The following is a 21268-nucleotide window of genomic DNA, read 5'->3' as shown; positions in this document are numbered from 1 at the left end:
ATGCTTTACAAACATTTAAGTTACAATACCTTCATTTTACAAATGAGAAAATAGGAAATAAAGTATTTTTTATCAAAGTCATTCTGTGAGGCCAGTAAGATAAAAGAGCTTTTTTAATGAGTTCTTTGCAAAAGATGACATTTTTCTTTCTAAATCCAGACAGTGGGATAAAATAGCCTTGTTTCACTTCTAGGTCACCTTGAACAGTGATTGGTGGTATTACCTCTTGTAACCTTAGAACTCACTGTATAATCAGGGAAACTGAGACAACAGGGTAAGCAAAGCTAAAGATGCCTTATAAAGTTGCCTAGTATGCCTCTCTTAAGGAACATAATCTCAGTCATCCCATACCTGTGAAATACATTCTGTTCTCAAATTCCTCCAGAGAAGCTGGACTACCTTTCCTCAGTCATTTGTATTAGTGTCTCATACCTGTTAACATTAAGAAATTCTTCCTTAGGTATGATTGAGTAGTGATTTCCATTTGATATGCTTGAGCCTGGGGTTTCCAAACTTATTACCTGTTTGGGTTTTCCTTTCTGTAAATTACCTATCCTGATGCTTTCCAGTTGTCTTTTCATCTCTGTGTGCATATAGCAAATAACACATTGTAAAATGGTAGTATTTGTATAAGGATAAGGCAGTTCAGCAGCTTGAAGTGACCATCCCAGGGGTTTCTGGCTGCCCATGCCCTATCTATTCACCTGGTATTACCTGGACACCCCAGGCCCTGTTCCTATCCTTTACCCATTGTCCTATAGTTTCTTATATATTTTGCTTTCTTGCTGATTTACAGTATTTCCTTGTATATTCCAGGTATTAATCCCTTGTCAGTTTTCCATGTTGCAATATCTTCTTCCTGTTTTCCTCTTGTTTTTTTAATTGTTTTGTTTCATTTGAAGAAAGGATTCCCTGGCCCAAAAAGGGAAAAAAAGAAAAGAAAAGAAAAAACCCACCAGTATAAACATTCTGCTTCTAATTTTGCTTTTATCATCATTAGCATGAAAAGAGCTAGTCATTTTGCAGTTATTCAACATATATTTATTGAGCAGCAACTATATTCCAGGTACTGTTAAACTCTGGGATACAGCTATGAATAGGATAACCATGATCATAATCCCCTAATTTTCTTAAAATAATTTTCAAGATGTTTATTAAGTTCCCTGTCAGGCCTCAGGCTTCCACACAAAACAATATATGAAATCTCTGGAAGTCAGAGCTGAAAGGGGCCCTGGAACTCTTTTCTGATATATGCATTTTAGAGATGGAGACACTGAGACCCAGACTTGTGCAGGCCTTTCCCTAAAGGAATTCCCAAACCCTAGGTAATCCAGAGGTTCTTTGGTCTATTTTACTTCCCTGTATTTTTTGGGATCTTCCCTGGAGATAATGGCTATGGTTTGTATCCCATATCAAGGCACTAATTTTAGCTCAACCCACTAGATCTAGCCTTTTAGATCAACTCTTGTCAGTTTAAGAACAGAGTGAAATAGATAGGCAACCTTCCTTAACCATTACCATGGCAATGCCAGGGCTAATTTATACTAATTATGATTGATTTGATAAACTCCCATAGTACTCTTAACTACTGTGTGGTCTGTCTTCTCATTCATGCCTTACTTTACTCCTAGGAGGCAGAAGTGAGGCTCTCAGATACTGCCTCTGTTCAGTCATTTCACACTACTGTCATATCACCCTATTCTCTCTTACCATTCAATGGGGTAGCATCTGACAGGATTTTGAAGCATGCTTGACAGTAACAGCCACAGACCCGTTTTGCTCCTTCTGCCCTGTGTTGTTTTTAAGGCCCCTGTCTACCCTTCTTACTCCCCTCTGACTGTACTATTTTCTTCATTTTCTTCTGAAAACAGGGCTCACAACTGAAAGCTGCTCTCCTGCAGTGGTGTAACATCTTCCTATTAATTTGTCATTCTATCATCTCAGTCTGTTTATTTTTTTCTCTCCAACATAAACTGGCATTAGTCTTTTTTCTTTATTATGATGTTCATTTAGCCAACATATTTTGGATACTAGCCCTTTATCTGATACATCATTAGTTTTTGATGTAGTGTTCAATGATTCATTAGTTGCGTTTAATACCCAGTGCTCATCACAACATATGTCCTCCTTAATACCCATCACCCAGTTATCCCATCCCCCCCCCCCCCCCCCTTCTGTAACCCTCAGTTTGTTTCCTGGAGTCCAGACTCTCTCATGGTTTGTCTCCCTTTCTGATTGCTTCCCATTCAGTTTTCCCTCCCTTCCCCTAAGATCCTGTGTGCTATTTCTTATCTTCCACGTATGAGTGAAATTATATGATAATTGTCTTTCTCTGACTGACTTATTTCACTTAGTGTAATCCCCTCCAGTTCCATCCATGTCAGTGCGAATTGTGGGTATTCATCCATTCTGATAGCTGAGTAATATATTCCATTGTATATGTGAACCACATCTTCTTTATCCATTCATCTGTTGAAGGACATTTTGGCTCTTTCCACAGTTTGGCTATTGTGGAAATTGCTGCTATGAACATTGGGGTGCCGGTGGCCCTTCTTTTCACTACATCTGTTTCTCTGGGGTAAATACCCAGTAGTGCAATTGCTGGGTCATAAGGTAGCTCTATTTTTAACTTCTTGAGGAACCTCCATACCATTTTCCAGAGTGGCTGCCGTAACTTGCATTCCCACTAACAGGTAAGAGGGTTCCCCTTTCTCCACATCCAAACCAACATTTGTTGTTCCCTGTCTTATTGATTTTAGCCATTCTAAGTGGTGTAAGGAAGTATCTCACCGTGGTTTTGATTTGTACTTCCCTGATGACAAGTGATGTGGAGCAATTTTTCATGTGTCTGTCGGTCATTTATATGTCTTCTTTGGAGAAGGGTCTGTTCATGTCTTCTGCCCATTTCTTGACTGGATTATTTGTTTTTTGGGTGTTGAGTTTGAGAAGTTCTTTATAGATCTTGGATGCCAGCCCTTTATCTGTTATGTCATTTGCAAATATCTTTTCCCATTCCATAGGTTGCCTTTTAGTTTTGTTGACTTTCCTTTGCCATGCAGAAGCTTTTTATCTTGATGAAATCCCAGCAGTTCATTTCTGCTTTTCTTTCCCTTGCCTTTGGAGATTTGTCTAGCAAGAAGTTGCTGTGGCCGAGTTCAAAGAGGTTGCTGCCTGTGTTCTCCTCCAGGATTTTTTTAAAGATTTTTTTCTTTTTTTTATTATGTTATGTTAATCACCATACATTACATCATTAGTTTTTGATGTAGTGTTTCCATGATTCATTGTTTGCGTATAACACCCAGTGCTCCATGCAGAACGTGCCCTCTTTAATACCCATCACCAGGCTAACCCATCCTCCCATCCCCCTCCCCTCTAGAACCCTCAGTTTGTTTTTCAGAGTCCATCGTCTCTCATGGTTCATCTCCCCTTCTGATTCCCCTGCCTTCATTCTTCCCCTCCTGCTAACTTTTCCTTCTTCTTTTTTTTAACATATAATGTATTATTTGTTTCAGAGGTACAGATCTGTGATTCAACAGTCTTGCACAATTCACAGTGCTCACCATAGCACATACCCTCCCCAATGTCTATCACCCAGCCACCCCATCCCTCCCACCCCCCACCACTCCAGCAACCCTCAGTTTGTTTCCTGAGATTAAGAATTCCTCATATCAGTGAGGTCATATGATACATGTCTTCCTCTGATTGACTTATTTCATTCAGCATAACACCCTCCAGTTCCATCCACGTCGTTACAAATGACAAGATTTCATTATTTTTGATGGCTGAATAATATTCCATTGTATATATATACCACACCCAGTGCTCCATGCAGAACGTGCCCTCTTTAATACCCATCACCAGGCTAACCCATCCTCCCATCCCCCTCCCCTCTAGAACCCTCAGTTTGTTTTTCAGAGTCCATCGTCTCTCATGGTTCATCTCCCCTTATCCATTCATCTGCCGATGGACATCTTGGCTCTTTCCACAGCTTGGCTATTGTGGACATTGCTGCTATAAACATCGGGGTGCACGTACCCCTTCAGATCCCTACATTTGTATCTTTGGGGTAAATACCCAGTAGTGCAATTGCTGGATCGTATGGTAGCTCTATTTTCAACTTTTTGAGGAACCTCCATACTGTTTTCCAGAGTAGCTGCACCAGCTTGCATTCCCACCAATAGTGTAGGAGGGTTCCCCTTTCTCCGCATCCCCACCAACATCTGTTGTTTCCTGATTTGTTAATTGTAGCCATTCTGACTGGTGTGAGGTGATATCTCATTGAGGTGTTGATTTGGATTTCCCTGATGCCGAGAGATGTTGAGCAGTTTTTCATGTGTTTTTTGGCCATTTGGATGTCTTCTTTGGAAAAATGTCTGTTCATGTCTTCTGCCCATTTCCTGATTGGATCATTTGTTCTTTGGGTGTTGAGTTTGATGAGTTCTTTATAGATTTTGGATACTAGCCCTTTATCTGATATGTCATTTGCAAATATCTTTTCCCGTTCTGTCAGTTATATTTTGGTTTTATTGAGTGTTTCCTTTGCTGTGCAAAAGCTTTTTATCTTGATGAGGTCCCAATAGTTCATTTTTGCCCTTGCTTTCCTTGCCTTTGGCAATGTTTCTAGGAAGAAGTTGCTGCGGCTGAGGTCGAAGAGGTTGCTGCCTGTGTTCACCGTTAAGATTTTGATGGACTCCTGTCTTACATTTAGGTCTTACAACCATTTGGAGTCTGTTTTTGTGTGTGGTGTAAGGAAATGGTCCAGTTTCATTCTTCTGCATGTGGCTGTCCAATTTTCCCAACACCATTTGTTGAAGAGACTGTCTTTTTGCCATTGGACATTCTTTCCTGCTTTGTCGAAGATTAGTTGACCATAGAGTTAAGGATCCATTTCTGGGCTCTCTATTCTGTTCCATTGATCTATGTGTCTGTTTTTGTGCGAGTACCATACTGTCTTGATGATGACAGCTTTGTAATAGAGCTTGAAGTCCGGAATTGTGATGCCGCCAGCTTTGCTTTTCTTTTTCAACATTCCTCTGGCTATTTGGGATCTTTTCTGGTTCCATACAAATTTTAGGATTATTTGTTCCATTTCTTTGAAAAAAAGTTGATGGTATTTTGATGGGGATTGCATTGAATGTGTAGATTGCTCTAGGTAGCATTGACATCTTCACAATATTTTTTCTTCCAGTCCATGAGCATGGAACGTTTTTCCATTTCTTTGTGTCTTCCTCAGTTTTTTTCATGAGTATTTTATAGTTTTCTGAGTACAGATTCTCCGCCTCTTTGGTTAGATTTATTCCTAGGTATCTTATGGTTTTGGGTGCAATTGTAAATGGGATTGACTCCCTAATTTCTCTTTCTTCTGTCTTGTTGGTGTATAGGAATGCCACTGATTTCTGTGCACTGATTTTATATCCTGCCACTTGACTGAATTCCTGTATGAGTTCTAGCAGTTTTGGGGTGGAGTCTTTTGCGTTTTCCACATAAAGTATCATATCATCTGCAAAGAGTGAGAGTTTGACTTCTTCTTTGCCAATTTGGATGCCTTTTATTTCTTTTTGCTGTCTGATTGCTGTGGCTAGGACTTCCAGTACTGTGCTGCACAACATTGGTGAGAATGGACATCCCTTTCTTGTTCCTGACCTTAGGGGAAAAGCTCTTAATTTTTCCCTGTCCAGGATGATATTCACTTTATTTTTCCTATATGTTTTTTATGATATTGAGGTATGTTCCCTCTCTCCCTAGACAGTGGAGAGTTTTTATGAAGAAAGAATGCTTTTTCTGCATCTACTTAGAGGATCATATGATTCATAGATTCTTATCCTTTCTTTCATTACTTTCGTGTATCACATTGATTGATTGGTGGATGTTGAACCAAATTTACAGCCCAGGAATAAATCTCACTTGGTCATGGTGAATAATCCTTTTAATGTAAAGTTGGATTCTATTAGCTAGTATCTTGGTGAGAATTTTGGCATCCATGTTCATCAGGGATATTGGTCTGTAATTCTCCTTTTTGATGGAGTCTTTGGTTTAGGGATCAAGGTAATGCTGGCCTTGTATAATGAGTTTGCAAATTTTCCTTCCATTTCAATTTTTTTGTTTGTTTGTTTTTTTAAAGATTTTATTTATTTATTTGAGAGAGAGAGAATGAGAGAGAGAGAGCACATGAGAGGGCGGAGGGTCAGAGGGAGAAGCAGACTCCCTGCCGAGCAGGGAGCCCGATGCGGGACTCGATCCAGGGACTCCAGGATCATGACCTGAGCCGAAGGCAGTCACTTAACCAACTGAGCCACCCAGGCGCCCTCCATTTCAATTTTTTGAAACAGTTTCAGAAGTGTACATATTAATTATTCTTTAAAGATTTTGTAGAATTCTCCTGGGAGGCCATCTGGCCCTGTACTCTTGTTTCTTGGGAGATTTTTGATTACTGCTTCAATTTCTTTGCTGGTTATGGGTTTGTTCAAATTTTCTATTTCTTCCTGTTTCAGTTTTCGTTATTTATATGTTTCTAGGAATGTATCTATTTCTTCCAGTTGCCTAATTTGTTAGCATATAATTGCTTATAATATTCTTCTAATGTTTTTGTATTTCTGTGGTGTTGGATATGTTCTCTCCTCTTTCATTTATGATTTTGTTTATTTGGGTCCTTTCTTTTTTCTTTTTGATAAATCTAGCTAGGGGCTTATCAGTCTTATTAATTCTTTCAACAAACCAGCTCCTAGTTTCATTTATCTGTTGTACTGTGTTTTTGATTTCTATATCATTGATTTCTGCTCTAATCTTTATTATTTCTCTTCTCCTGCTGGATTTAGACTTTATTTGTTGTTCTTTTTCCAGCTTCTTTAGGTGTAAGGTTAGGTTGTGCATTTGAGACTTTCTAGTTTCTTGAGAAAGGCCTGTATTGCCATATACTTCCCTCTTAGGACTGCCTTTGCTAAATCCCAAAGGTTCTGAACTGTTGTGTTTTCATTTTCACTTGCTTCCATGTATTTTTTTGAATTATTCTTTAATTTCCTAGTTGAGCCATTCATTCTTTAGTAGGATATTCTTTAACTTCCATGTTTGTGGTCCTTCCAATTTTTTTTTCCTGTGGTTGACTTTAAGTTTTAAAGTATTGTGGTCTGAAAATATGCATGGTATGATCTCAGTCTTTTGGTACCTGTTGAGACCTTATTTGTGACCCAGTATATGATCTATTCTGGAGAATGTTCCATGTGCACACAAGAAGGGTATGTATTCTGCTGATTTAGAATGAAATGCTCTGAATATATCTGTGAAGTCCATCTGGTCCAGGTTGTCATTCAAAGCCCTTGTTTCCTTGTTGATCTTCTGCTTAGATGTTCTGTCCATTTCTGTGAGTGGGGTGTTAATGTCCCCTACTGTTATTGTATTATTACCAATGAGTTTCTTTCATTTTGTTTTTAATTGGTTTATATATTTGACTACTCCCATGTTGGGAGCATATATATTTTTAATTGTAGATCTTCTTGTTAGGTAAACTCTTTTATTATGATATAGTGCCCTTCTTCATCTCTTATTACAGTCTTTGGTTTAAAATCTAGTTTGTCTGATATAAGAGTAGATACTCCATCTTTCTTTTGGTGTCCATTGGCATGATAGATTTTTCTCCATCCCCTCATTTTCTTTCTTTCTTTTTTTTTTTATTATGTTCAGTTAGCCACTGTATAGTACATCATCAGTTTTTGATGTAGTGTTCAATGATTCATCAGTTACACATAACACCCAGTTACACATAACACTCATCACAACATGTGCCCTCCTTAATACCTATCACCATCCCCTCATTTTCAATCTGGACGTGCCTTTGGCTCTAAAATGAGTCTCCTGTAAGCAGCATATCAATGGTTCCTTTTTTATCCATTCTGACATCCTATGTCTTTTGATTGGAATGTTTAGTCCATTTACATTCAGAGTAATTATTGAAATATATGAATTCAGTGCCACTGTATGCAATGGTTTGTCTCCCCCTCTGTTTTCATTTTATTTTATTTTTCCTTACCTCTTAAGTCACTGTTCCTGTAGATTGTCTCTGTTTCCTTCTGGTCTTTTTTACTTTTGGCTTCCTCTCCGCTCAGTGAATCCCCTTTAATATTTCTTGCAATGCTGGTTTAGTGTTCACAAATTCCTTTAGTTTTTGTTTGTCTTGGAAACTCTTTATCTCTCCTATTCTGAATGATAACCTTACTGGATAGAGTATTCTTGGCTGCAGTTTTTTCCTATTCCTCATGTAGAATATATCATGACACCCCTTTCTGGCTTGCCATGTTACTGTTGAAAAATCTCCAGATAGCATTATGGATATTCCCTTGTAAGTTAAGGAGTTCTTTTGTCTTGCTGCTTTTTAGAGTTTTTCTTTATCACTATATTTTGCCAAATTAATTACAATATGTCTTGGTGTTGGCCTGCTTTTGTTGATTTTGATGGGAATTCTCTATGCCTCTTCAATCTGGATGTTTATTTCCTTCCCCAGATTAGGTACGTTTTTAGCTCTTATTTCTCAAATTTTCTACCCCCTTTCTCTTTTCTTCTGGAACTCTTATAATATGAATGCTATAATGTTTGATGGTGTCACTGTGTTCCCTCTATATTCTCATGTAGCATAATTCTTCTTTCTCATGTTCAGATTATTTTCCATTATTTTGTTTTCTGTATCAATAATTATTCCTCTGCTTTTCCAGCCTGGTGTTTATTGCATTAAGCTTATGTCCAATTTCAGTTATTGCATTCTTCATTTCTGACTGTTTTCTAAATCTTTTTTCTGTGTAGGAAGTGCCTTCCTGAAGTCTTCCATTATTTTCTCAAGCCCAGCGAGTATCCTTATGATTGGTGCTTTTAATTCTCCATCAGGCATGTTTTTGTTTGTTTGTTTTTTACATCTGTTTCACTTAGATCTCTGGCCATGGCCTTCTCCTGTTCTTTCATTTGGGATAAATTCCTCCATCTTGGCATTTTGTCTAATTCTCTGCCTTCTTTTCTGTGTTAGAAAAGCCCATTATGTTTCCTGTTCTTGAAAGTAATGGCTTTTTGAAGAACAGGTCATATAGTGTTCAGGGCCTGGTGCTTCAGTGAGTGTTTCTGATGTGTGCTTAGTGTCCTGTCCTGTTGTGTTTTGGCTGCACTGTCCTTCAGGCCAGTCATTTGCAATGGCTCTCCTTGCCTGCAGTGGGCAGTGTTTGGTCCTTGGCCTGTGTATGGCTAGTTTTAACTAGGTGTGCTCTGGTCTCCTTGTGAAATGAGACCTGATATTACTTCCATTAGAGTTGAGGCCTTGCAGAACTCTCTGGTTGGGAGACATGGTGTAGGCAAGGATTTGTGTTGATCTTCTGGGGGAGTGGCCTGCCACACTGGGACTGAGGCAAATTTGACTGAAGATGGCCGTTCTGCCAGAGCACAGGGTTGTGGGACTTGGTATAAGCAAGTTAGGCAACCAGTGTCTGCATTGGGCTCCTTCTAGCAGGTGGCTCTGTGTTTATGCTGAGGATGAGGGGAGGAAAATGTTGCCAGCCATCTCCTTTGTACCCGGAGAGGTGTCTCCATGAATGCTGCCTCTCAGAGAAGAGCCAATAATCTCCTTCCTGTGTTCCTCAGGTGTTTTTCAGATAGTTCTTTTCATGCTGTTTGCCTCTGGGATTTTTGCCTGTCTTCTCCCCAGGAACAGTGCAGTGTTCTTCTGCCTCTATCCCAGCCAAGTATACTGGCCTTTTAAACGGCAGGCTTTAGAGATGTAGTGTGGACAAGGGTTTCTGCTGGCCTTCTGGGGGAGGGGCCTGCTGCACTGGGACTAAAGCAAGTTTGACTGAGAAGGGCAGTCTCGCCAGAGCACAGGGGTATGTGATTGTTGTAAGCAAGTTAGGCAGCCATTGTCAGTGCTGTGCTGCTTCTGGTAGGTGGCTCTGTGTTTATGCTGAGGGGCAGAGCAGGGAAATGGTGCCAACCAGCTCCTTTGTTCCTGGAGAGGTGTCTCAGTGAATGCTACCTCTCAGGAAGCTCTAAGAAGAACAAATAATCTCCCAACTGTGTGCCCCAGGCATTCTTCAAATCACTGTTTCCATGTCTTATGCCCTAGGTTTTTTGCCTGCCTTCTGTCCAGGAACAGGGCAGTGCTCTCCAAGCTCTATCTTAGCCAAGCCCACTGACCTTTAAATCTCCAGGCTTTATGTCCCAGTGGTTGCAAGAACTGGCAAAATTCAGCCCCTTTTGTTTTCCAAGCCAATGGCTTTTGGGAAAATTTCTCCTTCTGCATTCCTCTGTGTGTTTCACTATTTCTCACCCTTCTCTGAAACCACTGCTCCCTCCCCTCCACAGCACACCCAGTCTGTTTTTTCCCTAAACCATGCCTCCACACTTCTACCTTCTTTGATGTGGCTTCTTATCTTCCTAGTTGTGGAGTTTGATTTGTCAGTCTTCAGGTCAATGTCTGGGTATTTAGGGAGAATTGAAAATTATCTAGTGTACATGGGACAAGAGGAGCCTATACTCCTCCTACTCTGCTGCCATTTTCCCTCTCTTTTCTAGACAGTCTTCCTTTTTAAAAAAAATTTTATTTAAATTCAATTTAATTTAATTAACATATAGTATATTATTAATTTCAGAGGTAGAATTCAGTGATTCATCAGTTGTGTATAACACCCAGTGCTCATTCCATCAAGTGCCCTCCTTAATGCCCATCACCCAGTTAACACATCCCCCCACCCACCTCGCTTCTAGCAACCCTCAGTTTGTTTTCTATAGTTAAGAGTCTCTTATGGTTTATCTCCTCTTTCTTCTTTCTTTTTTCTTTTTTTCCTTTTCTTTTTTTAATTTTATTATGTCATGTTAGTCACCATACAATACATCATTAGTTTTTGATGTAGTGATCCACGATCCATTGTTTTCGTATAACACCCAGTGCTCCATGCAGTACATGCCCTCCTTAATACCCATCACCGGGCTAACCAATCCCCCCTCCCCCCTCCCCTCTAAAGCCCTGTTTGTTTCTCAGGTCCATAGTCTCTCATGGTTCATCTCTCCCTCCAATTCCCCTCGCCCATTTTTCCCTTCCTTCTCCTAATGTCCTCCATGATATTCCTTATATTCCACAAATAAGTGAAACCATATGATAATTGACTTTCTCTGCTTGACTTATTTCACTTAGCATAATCTCCTCCAGTCCCATCCATGTTGAGGTAAAAGTTGGGTATTCATCTTTTCTGATGGCTGAGTAATATTCCATTGTATATATGGACCACATCTTCTTTATCCATTTATCTGTTGAAGGGCATCTCGGCTCTTTCCACAGTTCGGCTATTGCGGACATTGCTGCTATGAACATTGGGGTGCATATGGCCTTTCTTTTCACTACATCTGTGTCTTTGGGGTAAATACCCAGGAGTGCAATTGCTGGGTCATAGGGTAGCTCTATTTTTAAATTTTTGAGGAACCTCCACACTGTTTTCCAAAGTGGCTCTACCAACTTGCATTCCCACCAACAGTGTAAGAGGGTTCCCGTTTCTCCACAACCTCTCCAACATTTGTTGTTTCTTTCCCTGTCCATTTTTGCCATTTTAACTGGTGTAAGGTGGTATCTCAGTGTGGTTTTGATTTGGATTTCCCTGATGGCTAATGATGATGAACGTTTTTTCATGTGTCTGTTAGCCATTTGTATGTCTTCTTCAGAGAAGTGTCTGTTCATCTCTTCTGCCCGCTTTTTGACTTGATTATTTGTTTTTTGGATGTTGAGTTTAAGAAGTTCTTTATAGATTTTGGATACCAGCCCTTTATCTGTAGTGTCATTTGCAAATATCTTCTCCCATTCTGTGGGTTGCCTTTTTGTTTTGTTGACTGTTTCCTTTGCTGTGCAGAAGCTTTGTATCTTGATGAAGTCCCAAAAGTTCATTTTTGCTTTTGTTTCACTAGCTGTTGGAGATGTATCTTGAAAGAAGTTGCTGTGGCCGATGTCAAAGAGGTTACTGCCTATGTTCTCCTCTAGGATTTTGATGGATTCCTGTCTCACATTGAGGACTTTCATCCACTTTGAGTTTATCTTTGTGAATGGTGTTAGAGAATAGTTGAATTTCATTCTTCTGCATGTGGCTGTCCAATTTTCCCAGCACCATTTATTGAAGAGACTTTCTTTTTTCCATTGCAGGTTTTTTCCTGCTTTGTCAAAGATTATTTGACCATAGAGTTGAGGGTCCATATCTGGGTTCTCTATTCTGTTCCATTGGTCTGTATGTCTGTTTTTGTGCCAGTACCATGCTGTCTTGGTGATCACAGCTTTGTAATATAGCTTGAAATCAGGCAATGTAATGCCCCCAGCTTTGTTTTTCTTTTTCAACATCTCCTTGGTGATTCGGGGTCTTTTCTGATTCCATACAAATTTTAGGATTGTTTGTTCCAGCACTTTGAAAAATGTCATTGGAATTTTGATTGGGATGGTATTGAAGGTATAGATTGCTCTGGGTAGCATCGACATTTTAACAATGTTTATTCTTCCGATCCAAGAGCATGGAATATTTTTCCATCTTTTTGTGTCTTCTTCAATTTCTTTCATGAGTGTTTTGTAGTTCCTAGAGTATAGATCCTTTACCTCTTTGGTTAGGTTTATTCCGAGGTATCTTATGGTTTTTGGTGCTATTGTAAATGGAATCGTTTCTTTAATTTCTCTTTCTACAGTTGCATTGTTAGTATATAAGAAAGCAACTGATTTCTGTGCATTGATTTTGTAGCCTGCCACATTACTGAATTGCTGTATGAGTTCTAGTAATTTGTGGGTGGAGTCTTTTGGGTTTTCCACATAAAGTATCATGTCATCTGCGAAAAGAGAGAGTTTGACTTCTTCTTTGCCAATTTGAATACCTTTTATTTCTTTTTGTTGTCTGATTGCTGTTGCTAGGACTTCTAGTACTATGTTGAACAACAGTGGTGAGAGTGGGCACCCTTGACGTGTTCCTGATCTTAAGGGAAAGGCTCTCAGCTTTTTCCCATTGAGGATGATATTCGCTGTGGGTTTTTCATAGATGGATTTTATGAACTTGAGGAATGTTCCCTCTATCCCTATACTCTGGAGAGTTTTAATCAGGAAAAGATGCTGTATTTTGTCAAATGCTTTTTCTGCATCCATTGAGAGGATGATATGGTTCTTCTCCCTCCTCTTATTAATGTGTTCTATCACATTGATTGATTTGCGAATGTTGAACCACCCTTGCATCCCGGGGATAAATCCCACTTGGTCGTGGTGGATGATCCTTTTAATGTATTGTTGGATCCTATTAGCTAGGATTTTGTTGAGGATTTTGGAATCCATATTCATCAGGGATATCGGTCTGAAATTCTCCTTTTTGAGGGGATCTTTGCCTGGTTCGGGGATTAAGGTAATGCTGGCCTCATAGAATGAGTTTGGAAGTTTTCCTTCTGTTTCTATTTTTTGAAACAGCTTCAGTAGAATAGGTATTATTTCTTCTTTGAATGTTTGGTAGAATTCCCCAGGGAATCCATCAGTCCCTGGACTCTTGTTTTTTGGGAGGTTTTAGATCACTGCTTCAATCTTGTTACTGGTTATTGGCCTATTCATGTTGTCAATTTCTTCCTGTTTCAGTCTTGGCAGCTTATAGGTTTCTAGGAAGGTGTCCATTTCATCCAGATTGCTCAGTTTATTGGCATATACTTGTTAATAATAATTTCTAATAATTGTTTCTATTTCCTTGGTGTTAGTTGTGATCTCTCCCCTTTCATTCATAATTTTATTAATTTGGGTCCTTTCTCTTTTCTTTTGGTGAAGTCTGGCCAGTGGTTTATCAATCTTATTAATTCTTTCAAAGAACTAGCTTCTAGTTTCATTGATCTGATCTACTGTGTTTCTGGTTTCTAATTCATTGATTTCTGCTCTAATTTTAATTATTTCTCTTCTAATGTATGGCTTAGGCGTCGTTTATCGCTTTTTCTCTAGTTCTTTAAGGTGTAAAGTTAGTTGGTGAATTCAGGATTTTTCTGTTTTTTTGAGAGAGGCTTGGATGGCTATGTATTTCCCCCTTAGGACCGCCTTTGCAGTATCCCCTAGGTTTTGGACCGATGTGTTTTCATTCTCATTGATTTCCATGAATTGTTTAAGTTCTTTGATTTCTTGGTTGACCCAAACATTCTTGAGCAGAGTGGTCTTTAGCTTCCAAGTGTTTGAATTTCTGCCAAAATTTTTCTTGTGGTTGAGTTCCAGTTTTAGAGCATTGTGGTCTGAGAATATGCAGGGAATAATCTCAATCTTTTGGTATCGGTTGAGACCTGATTTGTGACCCAGTATATCGTCTATTCTGGAGAAAGTTCCATGTGCGCTCGAGAAGAATGAGTATTCTTTTGTTTTAGGTTGGAATGTTCTGTAAATATCTATGAGGTCCATCTGGTCCAAGGTATCATTCAAAGCTCTTGTTTCCTTGTTGATTTTCTGCTTAGATGATCTGTCCATTGCTGAGAGTGGAGTATTGAGGTCTCCTATAATTAATGTATTGTTATCAATATGACCCTTTTGTTTGGTTAACAGTTGGCTCATGTAGATGGCTGCTCCCATGTTGGGGGCATAGATATTTACAATTGTTAGATCTTCTTGTTGGATAGACCCTTTAAGAATGATATAGTGTCCTTCTGTGTCTCTAACTATAGACTTTAGTTTTAAATCTAATTTGTCTGATATAAGAATTGCTACCCCAGCTTTCTTTTGAGGTCTGCTGTCATGGAACATAGATTTCCATCCCTTCACTCTCAGTCTGGGTGTATCTTTAGGTTCAAAATGAGTCTCTTGTAGACAGCATATGGATGGGTCCTGTCTTTTTATCCAATCTGCAACCCTGTGGGCGCCTGGGTGGCTCAGTTGGTTGGGCGACTGCCTTCGGCTCAGGTCATGATCCTGGAGTCCCTGGATCGAGTCCCGCATCGGGCTCCCTGCTCGGCGGGGAGTCTGCTTCTCCCTCTGACCCTCCCCCCCCTCATGTGCTCTCTCTCATTCTCTCTCTCTCAAATAAATAAATAAAATCTTTAAAAAAAAAAATCTGCAACCCTGTGCCGTTTTATGGGAGCGTTTAGGCCATTCACGTTGAGAGTGGTTATTGAAAGATATGAATTAATTGTCATCATGTTGCCTGTGAAGACGTTGTTTTTATAGATTGTCCCTGTAAATTTCTGTTGTAGATCACTCTTGGGGTCTTTCTCCTTTTATAGAACCCCCCTTAATATTTCTTGCAGGGCCGGCTTAGTGGTCACATATTCTTTCACCTTCTGCCGGTCGTGGAAGCTCTGCATCTCTCCATCCATTCTAAATGAAAGCCCTGCCGGATAAAGTATTCATGGCTGCATGTTCTTCTCATTTAGTACCCTGAATATGTCTTGCCAGGCCTTTCTGGCTTGCCAGGTCTCTGTGGATAGGTCTGACGTTATTCTGATGTTCCTCCCTCTGTACGTAAGGAATCTCTTCCCCCTAACTGCCCTTAAGATGGTTTCCTTGGTTCTAAGATTTGCAAGTTTTACTATTACATGCCGAGGTGTTGGCCTGTTTTCCTTGATCTTAGGAGGGGTCCTCTCTGTCTCTAGGACTCGAATGTTTGTTTCATTCCCCAGATTAGGGAAGTTCTCAGCTACGATTTGCTCAAATACATCTTCTAGCCCTGTCTCTCTCTCCACTCCCTCCGGGATTATAATTATTCTGACATTGGAACGCCTCATGGTGTCACTTATTTCTCTGATTCTATTTTCATGAATTCTGAGTTGTTTTTCCCTGGCCTCCTCTTTTCCCTTTTTATCTATTATATTGTCTTCCAGGTCGCTTATTCTCTTTTCTGTCTCAGTTACCCTAGCTGTTAGATTATCTAGATTGGATTGGATCTCATTGATAGCATTTTTAAGTTCTGCCAATTCACCTTTTATTTCTGCCCTTAGAGACTCTATGTTGCCATTAATTGATTTCTCCATTCTAGCCATTGTCTTCACAATTGCTAGCCTGAATTCCATCTCCGACATCTTGGTTATATCTGCATCCATTTGTAAATCTGCAGCATAAGTCATAATCTCTGAGTCTTTTTTGTTTTGGGGGCTCCTTCTTCTAGTCATTCTGTTGATGGGTGTTTGAGGGAATGTATAGAGTCCAAATTATTGACCAGAACCCAAGCAAGATGCACCTGTTTTCTTGGGACCTTAGCGTTGCTGGCCTCTTGTTTTCCCAGCCTGTCTTCTGCGGGAGGGGCCTGCTGCACTGTTACTCAGGCAACCCTGTTTGGGCGGAGTTGCCCTGCACCCCTCTGGTGGGGGATGGGCTCAGTGGGAATCAGTCTTTGGGGCTTTTGTTCTCTGGAGCCTTTCCCTGGCGACTTTCCATGTCTCTTCTGCGAGTCAGAGCAGAATAGACCATTTCCAACCCTCTGCCTCAGAGCAGAGAGACCACAGTCTGTTCTTCAGTGAGCTCTCCAGGCCATACCGTCTCCGTTTCTGTCCATGCTGCTATAAACTGCAGCGTCCTGTGTTGTGCACCCCTCCGCAGCGCGTCTCTGCCCTTTGTGCCTCTAAAACCGCCAGCCACTCCCAGTTCGCGGGCGCGCGACACTGCCACTCGGGGTTTCCACCCCGGGGATTGCAGTTCACCGGCGCGACCCCCGCACACCGGGTTTCCGTTTCGGAGGCTGCAGTTCGCTCGCGCGTGACCGTTGCTCTGACTTTCTGTCGCCGGTCTGGTTTTCCACCCTGGGGGCTGCCCTAAAGTCCTTTCCCGACGCTACTGGTCTGCGAGTCTGTGCCCCGTCTGCAGCGCCCGAGGCTGTCACTCACCAGCGGTGTATGATCCCCACGTCCAGGCACCCTCCCGCTGCCATTTATCCTCCGATATCTGCCCGCAGAATCATAGCTCTCCGCTTCGTACCTCAAAACCAACTGCCTGCGATATTCTGTTTGTAGAAATCCAGATCTTCTTACATCTCAGGCTGGTTTCGTGGGTGCTCAGGGTGGTCTGGTAGATATCCAGCTCAATTCCGGGGACCAGTTGAAATAGGGTCCCCTACTCCGCCATCTTCCCGCCCTCCTCTATCTCCTCTTTTTTCATCTTATTTTATTTTTCCTTCCCTTCTCCTATGTTCACCTGTTATATTTCTTAAATTCCACATATGAATAAAATTATATGGTATTTGTCTTTCTCTTGACTTATTTCACTTAGCATAATACCATCTAGTTCCATCCACAGCGTTGGAAAGGGCAGGATTTCATTCTTTTTGATGGCTGAGTAATATTCCATTGTATATATCTACCACATCTTCTTTGCCATTCATCTGTCTATGGACATCTGAGTTCTTTCCATATTTTGGCTATTGTGAACATTGTTGCTATGAACATTGGGGTTCATGTGCCCCTTGGAATCACTATGTTCATATCCTATGGATAAATACCTAGTAGTGCAATTGCTGGGTCATAGGGTAGCTCTATTTTCAACTTTTTGAAGAACCTCCATACTGTTTTCTGGAGTGGCTGTACCAGCTTGCATTCCCACCAGCAGTGTAAGAGGGTTCCCCTTTCTCTGCATCCTCACCAACATCTGTTGTTTCTTGAGTTGTTAATTTTAAGCATTCTGACTGGTGTGATGTGGTATCTCATTGTGGTTTTGATTTTTATTTTTTCATGTGTCTGTTGGCCATTTGTATGTCTTTTTTGGAGACCTCACTATTCGTGTCTTCTGCCCATTTCTTGACTGGATTTTGGGGGTTTTTTTGTGTGTGTTGAGTTTGATAAGTTCTTTATAGATTTTGGATACTAGCCCTTTATTTGATAAGATATTTGCAAATATCTTCTCCCATCTCTTAGGTTGCTTTTTAGTTTTATTGACTGTTTCCTTTGCTGTACAGAAGGTTTTTATCTTGATGAAGTCCCAATAATTCATTTTTGCTTTTGTTTCCCTTTCCTTTGAAGACATGTCTAACAAAAATTTGTTGCAGCCAGGGTTAAAGAAGTTGCTGCCTCTGTTCTCCTCTAGGATTTTGATGGATTCCTGTCTCACATTTAGGTCTTTCATCCATTTTGAGTTTATTTTTATGTATAGTATAAGAAAGTGGTCCAGTTTCATTCTTCTGCATGTGGTTGTCCAGTTTTCCCAACACCATTTGTTGAAGAGACTTAGACAGTCTTTCTAATCATCATATTTAATAGGTGTATGATATTCCATCAAGCTAAATGCACCAAAATATATTTATATCTAGCATTAGCTTTTAAGAAAAATAGTTGACACAACACTCTAGAGTCCCTCCATCCTATGGGCAGTTACATTTCTCCTCGTATATAGGTAATATTCCCTTGCTACAACACATATAATCTAACAGAAAGAAAATGATGTTCTTGATAATGGCAATAAATAGCATATTTAGGGAATTAAGAAGCTACACTGACATCTCTACCAGTTCTTTCTTTACCAGAACTCACTTTTTTCCTTCTTTTTCATTTCTGTTATATTCCATAGTGGTGTTGAGCTCTAGCATCCCTGCTATACTTTGGGGATGTGTTGCTAATTTGTTATTTCCCTGAGACCTTTCAAATAGGAGCAGTGAACAAAGCTATTAAATATTTTCTGAACTGGCTTTTCAGGGGTTGAATGAGCTATCCAGGGTGGTTTCTTATGTCTTCCAGTGTGGTTACTTACCAGTACCTACTACTTAAGCAGAAATGACATGCTGATGTGACATTACCATTTTTTTCCAGCTGTGCTCACAGGCCTATCTTAGGGAGGAACATTGGGAGTGGGGTGAGGAAATCTCTGCCCTTTCCCCTAATGTCGAGATGGAAAAGTTCCTGCCGGATGATATGCTCACTGCTTTCCTTTCTCCACTATAGCTAATACACTTCCAAAGGTGATAGGGTAAGAGAGAGAAAGAGAGATGGGGGAGGGAGACAGAAGCAAGCAAACCCTGGGAGTTACATTCTGGCAGGTAGTTTATTCTTCTATCCCTTAGTCAAGGAATGCTTTCTAGGGAGGCAGAATTTGGGGAGCTACTTCAGTAAAAGAAGTAGCACCTAGGGTATTCTGGAAATAGAGGGCATCTTTTTCCTGGTCAGAAATTGAATATGAATGAATACAGGACATCTTCAGCATGTCAGCCAAAGAGAACAGTAGCCATTAGTTATATATATGTCAACACAGGCACAGACTATTAATTTGCAAATTGTTGAAAGACACTTAGTATTTAATGGCTGAATTGGAGGGTGAGAAGTGATCACAGAAGTGAGATTTTGTAAAGGGCATTGAAGCCAGGAATGAGGATTTTCCTGGGGTATGCCGAGATGAATGATTACATTGGAAGCTGTGTTAAGAGGAGACAAAGTGGAGGTGTAGACAGTTGTTAGTCAGTCAGTACAATGTTCTTCATTATGGCCTCAACACTTAAAGTGTTACAAAAATCACATTTAGCTTTTAGATGAAAGTAAGTGATCATAATTTAGTCTCACCAAGAACATTTTCATGTGCTAATGATTTCTAATGAGCACAGTGGCCATTAAAAGTTTACACCAATTGGTTCAGAATGGAAGATGGTGTTTTTTTTTTCTTTTTTATTTCTTTTTTACCCTGACTTACAGTGTGCCCTGAGTCTGGTTGTATTATCTTAGTACTCTCTTATCAGATCAAGAATCTCTTTCATTGAATCTACCCTTTCATCAATGGCTAGCTGTATTAATTCGTCTGTTTATTCATGAATGTATCCTGAGCACTTACTCTTTTAAAAACACCATGCTTGGGCACTTGTGGACTTGTTGTCCAAGCTCATCCAAATGATATCTGCTAGTCAGCTATCTTAGTTGGCTAAGACATTCTCTTTAAGGAATGGTTTTGCTTTGTTAATTCAAAATTTTCCTGACTTGGCCTCTGTTTCCAAATTGTTGTCAATGTTATTAATACATTTTGGATGGGTCCTATAAGAAATGGGGACTTTTGAGATGTTAATGGATCTAGCTAAATCAATGACTACTAAAACGAGTAAAAATGTGCTTAATCAGCTTCTGAGAAAAGGCCCTATGACTTTTGGGATCCTTGTCATAGAGAATGGAGGGGAAAGTTCTATACTCTGGATTCTGTACTCTGAAGAACTTTGCTTGTGATCCAGCTTTCCTAATAACTCACTGGTAGAGTGACTTCCTCCTTTCAAACTCAATTTCCTCATATGAAAAATAGAAATGATTATTGCCTGTCTATTTCATAAAGTAGGAATGAGCCTTCTTAGTGCTTAATAAATGGTAAAGCCCTGATGGAGTCAGGAACATCCTCATCCTGGACTTTTCCTTTGTGTGCAGGGCTACCTGAAGCAATGCCGGAAGAGAAGGGACATGTTCAGTGATGAGCAACTGAAGGTAATCTTTGGGAACATTGAAGACATCTACAGGTTTCAGATGGGCTTCGTGAGAGACCTGGAGAAACAGTACAACAATGATGACCCCCACCTCAGTGAGATAGGACCCTGCTTCCTGGAGCACGTAAGCATCTTCCTCCTTTGTAAGGGTTTTGAGAGGGGATAGGAAGAAATGGAAGGAGTATCTGAGCTGTCTGGTCCTGCTCAGCTTCCTTGTCCTGTGGTAGGGTATAGATTCCTATAACCCTGATGTAACCCCCCTGCCAGGGTATGAGGACTTAGGAAGGGTACTGTGATTTGGCCTAGGACTTTTTCTTTACCATTCCCTTCCCTTTTTTCTCTCCTTCAAGAAAGCTACCAGTAGGATTTTCTTCATTTTCTTTTTTCTGTACCTGTTGGGTTCAGTTTCTATGGGACTAACTGTTTTGGAAGAAACTCTGCACATATTCACTGCATGGAAAATCCAGGAATCTGAGAAATGTAGTCAGCATGAAAGTAGGCCCCTTCAAGACATATAGAGGAGAGCAATAAGGTAGAAGAAGTGACAAATATAGGAAAAGGGGCCATGTGACTTAGAGGAAGGAGCACTAGGAAACAGGAAAGCAAGGATTTGAGTCCTGTGTCTGTAATGACTGTCTAGGTAACTTTGGGTAAGTCCCTTACCTTCTTTGGGCTTCCTCATCTGGAATATAAGAAGGTTTCATTGTGCACTTTTGTGGTTCTCTAATATTTTTTTTGGTTTCATTCACAGGTGACTTAGTTTTTCTGCCAATTCTTCTCCTTTGTATAAAGTATTTATTTTTAAAGACGTAATATGTGCACATGATACAAAATTCAAATGACACAGAAAAGTGTGCAACTAGAAGTAAATCTTTTTGCAAATTCCCCATATGTTTGTTTGGGGACTATCC

The 21268-nt window shown here is 40.2% G+C and overlaps 1 protein-coding gene across 14 annotated transcripts in view; it reads left to right on the top strand.

Annotated features, from left to right (window-relative positions):
* The window catches only part of ARHGEF9 (Cdc42 guanine nucleotide exchange factor 9), a 242450-nt gene that overhangs the window by 141064 nt on the left and 80118 nt on the right, over nucleotides 1-21268 (top strand). For all 14 annotated transcript variants that reach the window (XM_032398229.1, XM_032398228.1, XM_032398234.1 and 11 more), the window contains one exon: nucleotides 20302-20481. In XM_032398229.1, coding sequence (XP_032254120.1) covers nucleotides 20302-20481 — 180 coding nt within the window. The remainder of the gene's footprint in view (nucleotides 1-20301; nucleotides 20482-21268) is intronic.

The sequence above is a fragment of the Phoca vitulina genome, unplaced genomic scaffold (genome assembly GCF_004348235.1).
Source record: "Phoca vitulina isolate PV1807 unplaced genomic scaffold, GSC_HSeal_1.0 scaffold112, whole genome shotgun sequence".
NCBI lineage: Eukaryota > Metazoa > Chordata > Mammalia > Carnivora > Phocidae > Phoca > Phoca vitulina.
This window is presented reverse-complemented; position numbering and strand designations above follow the sequence as displayed.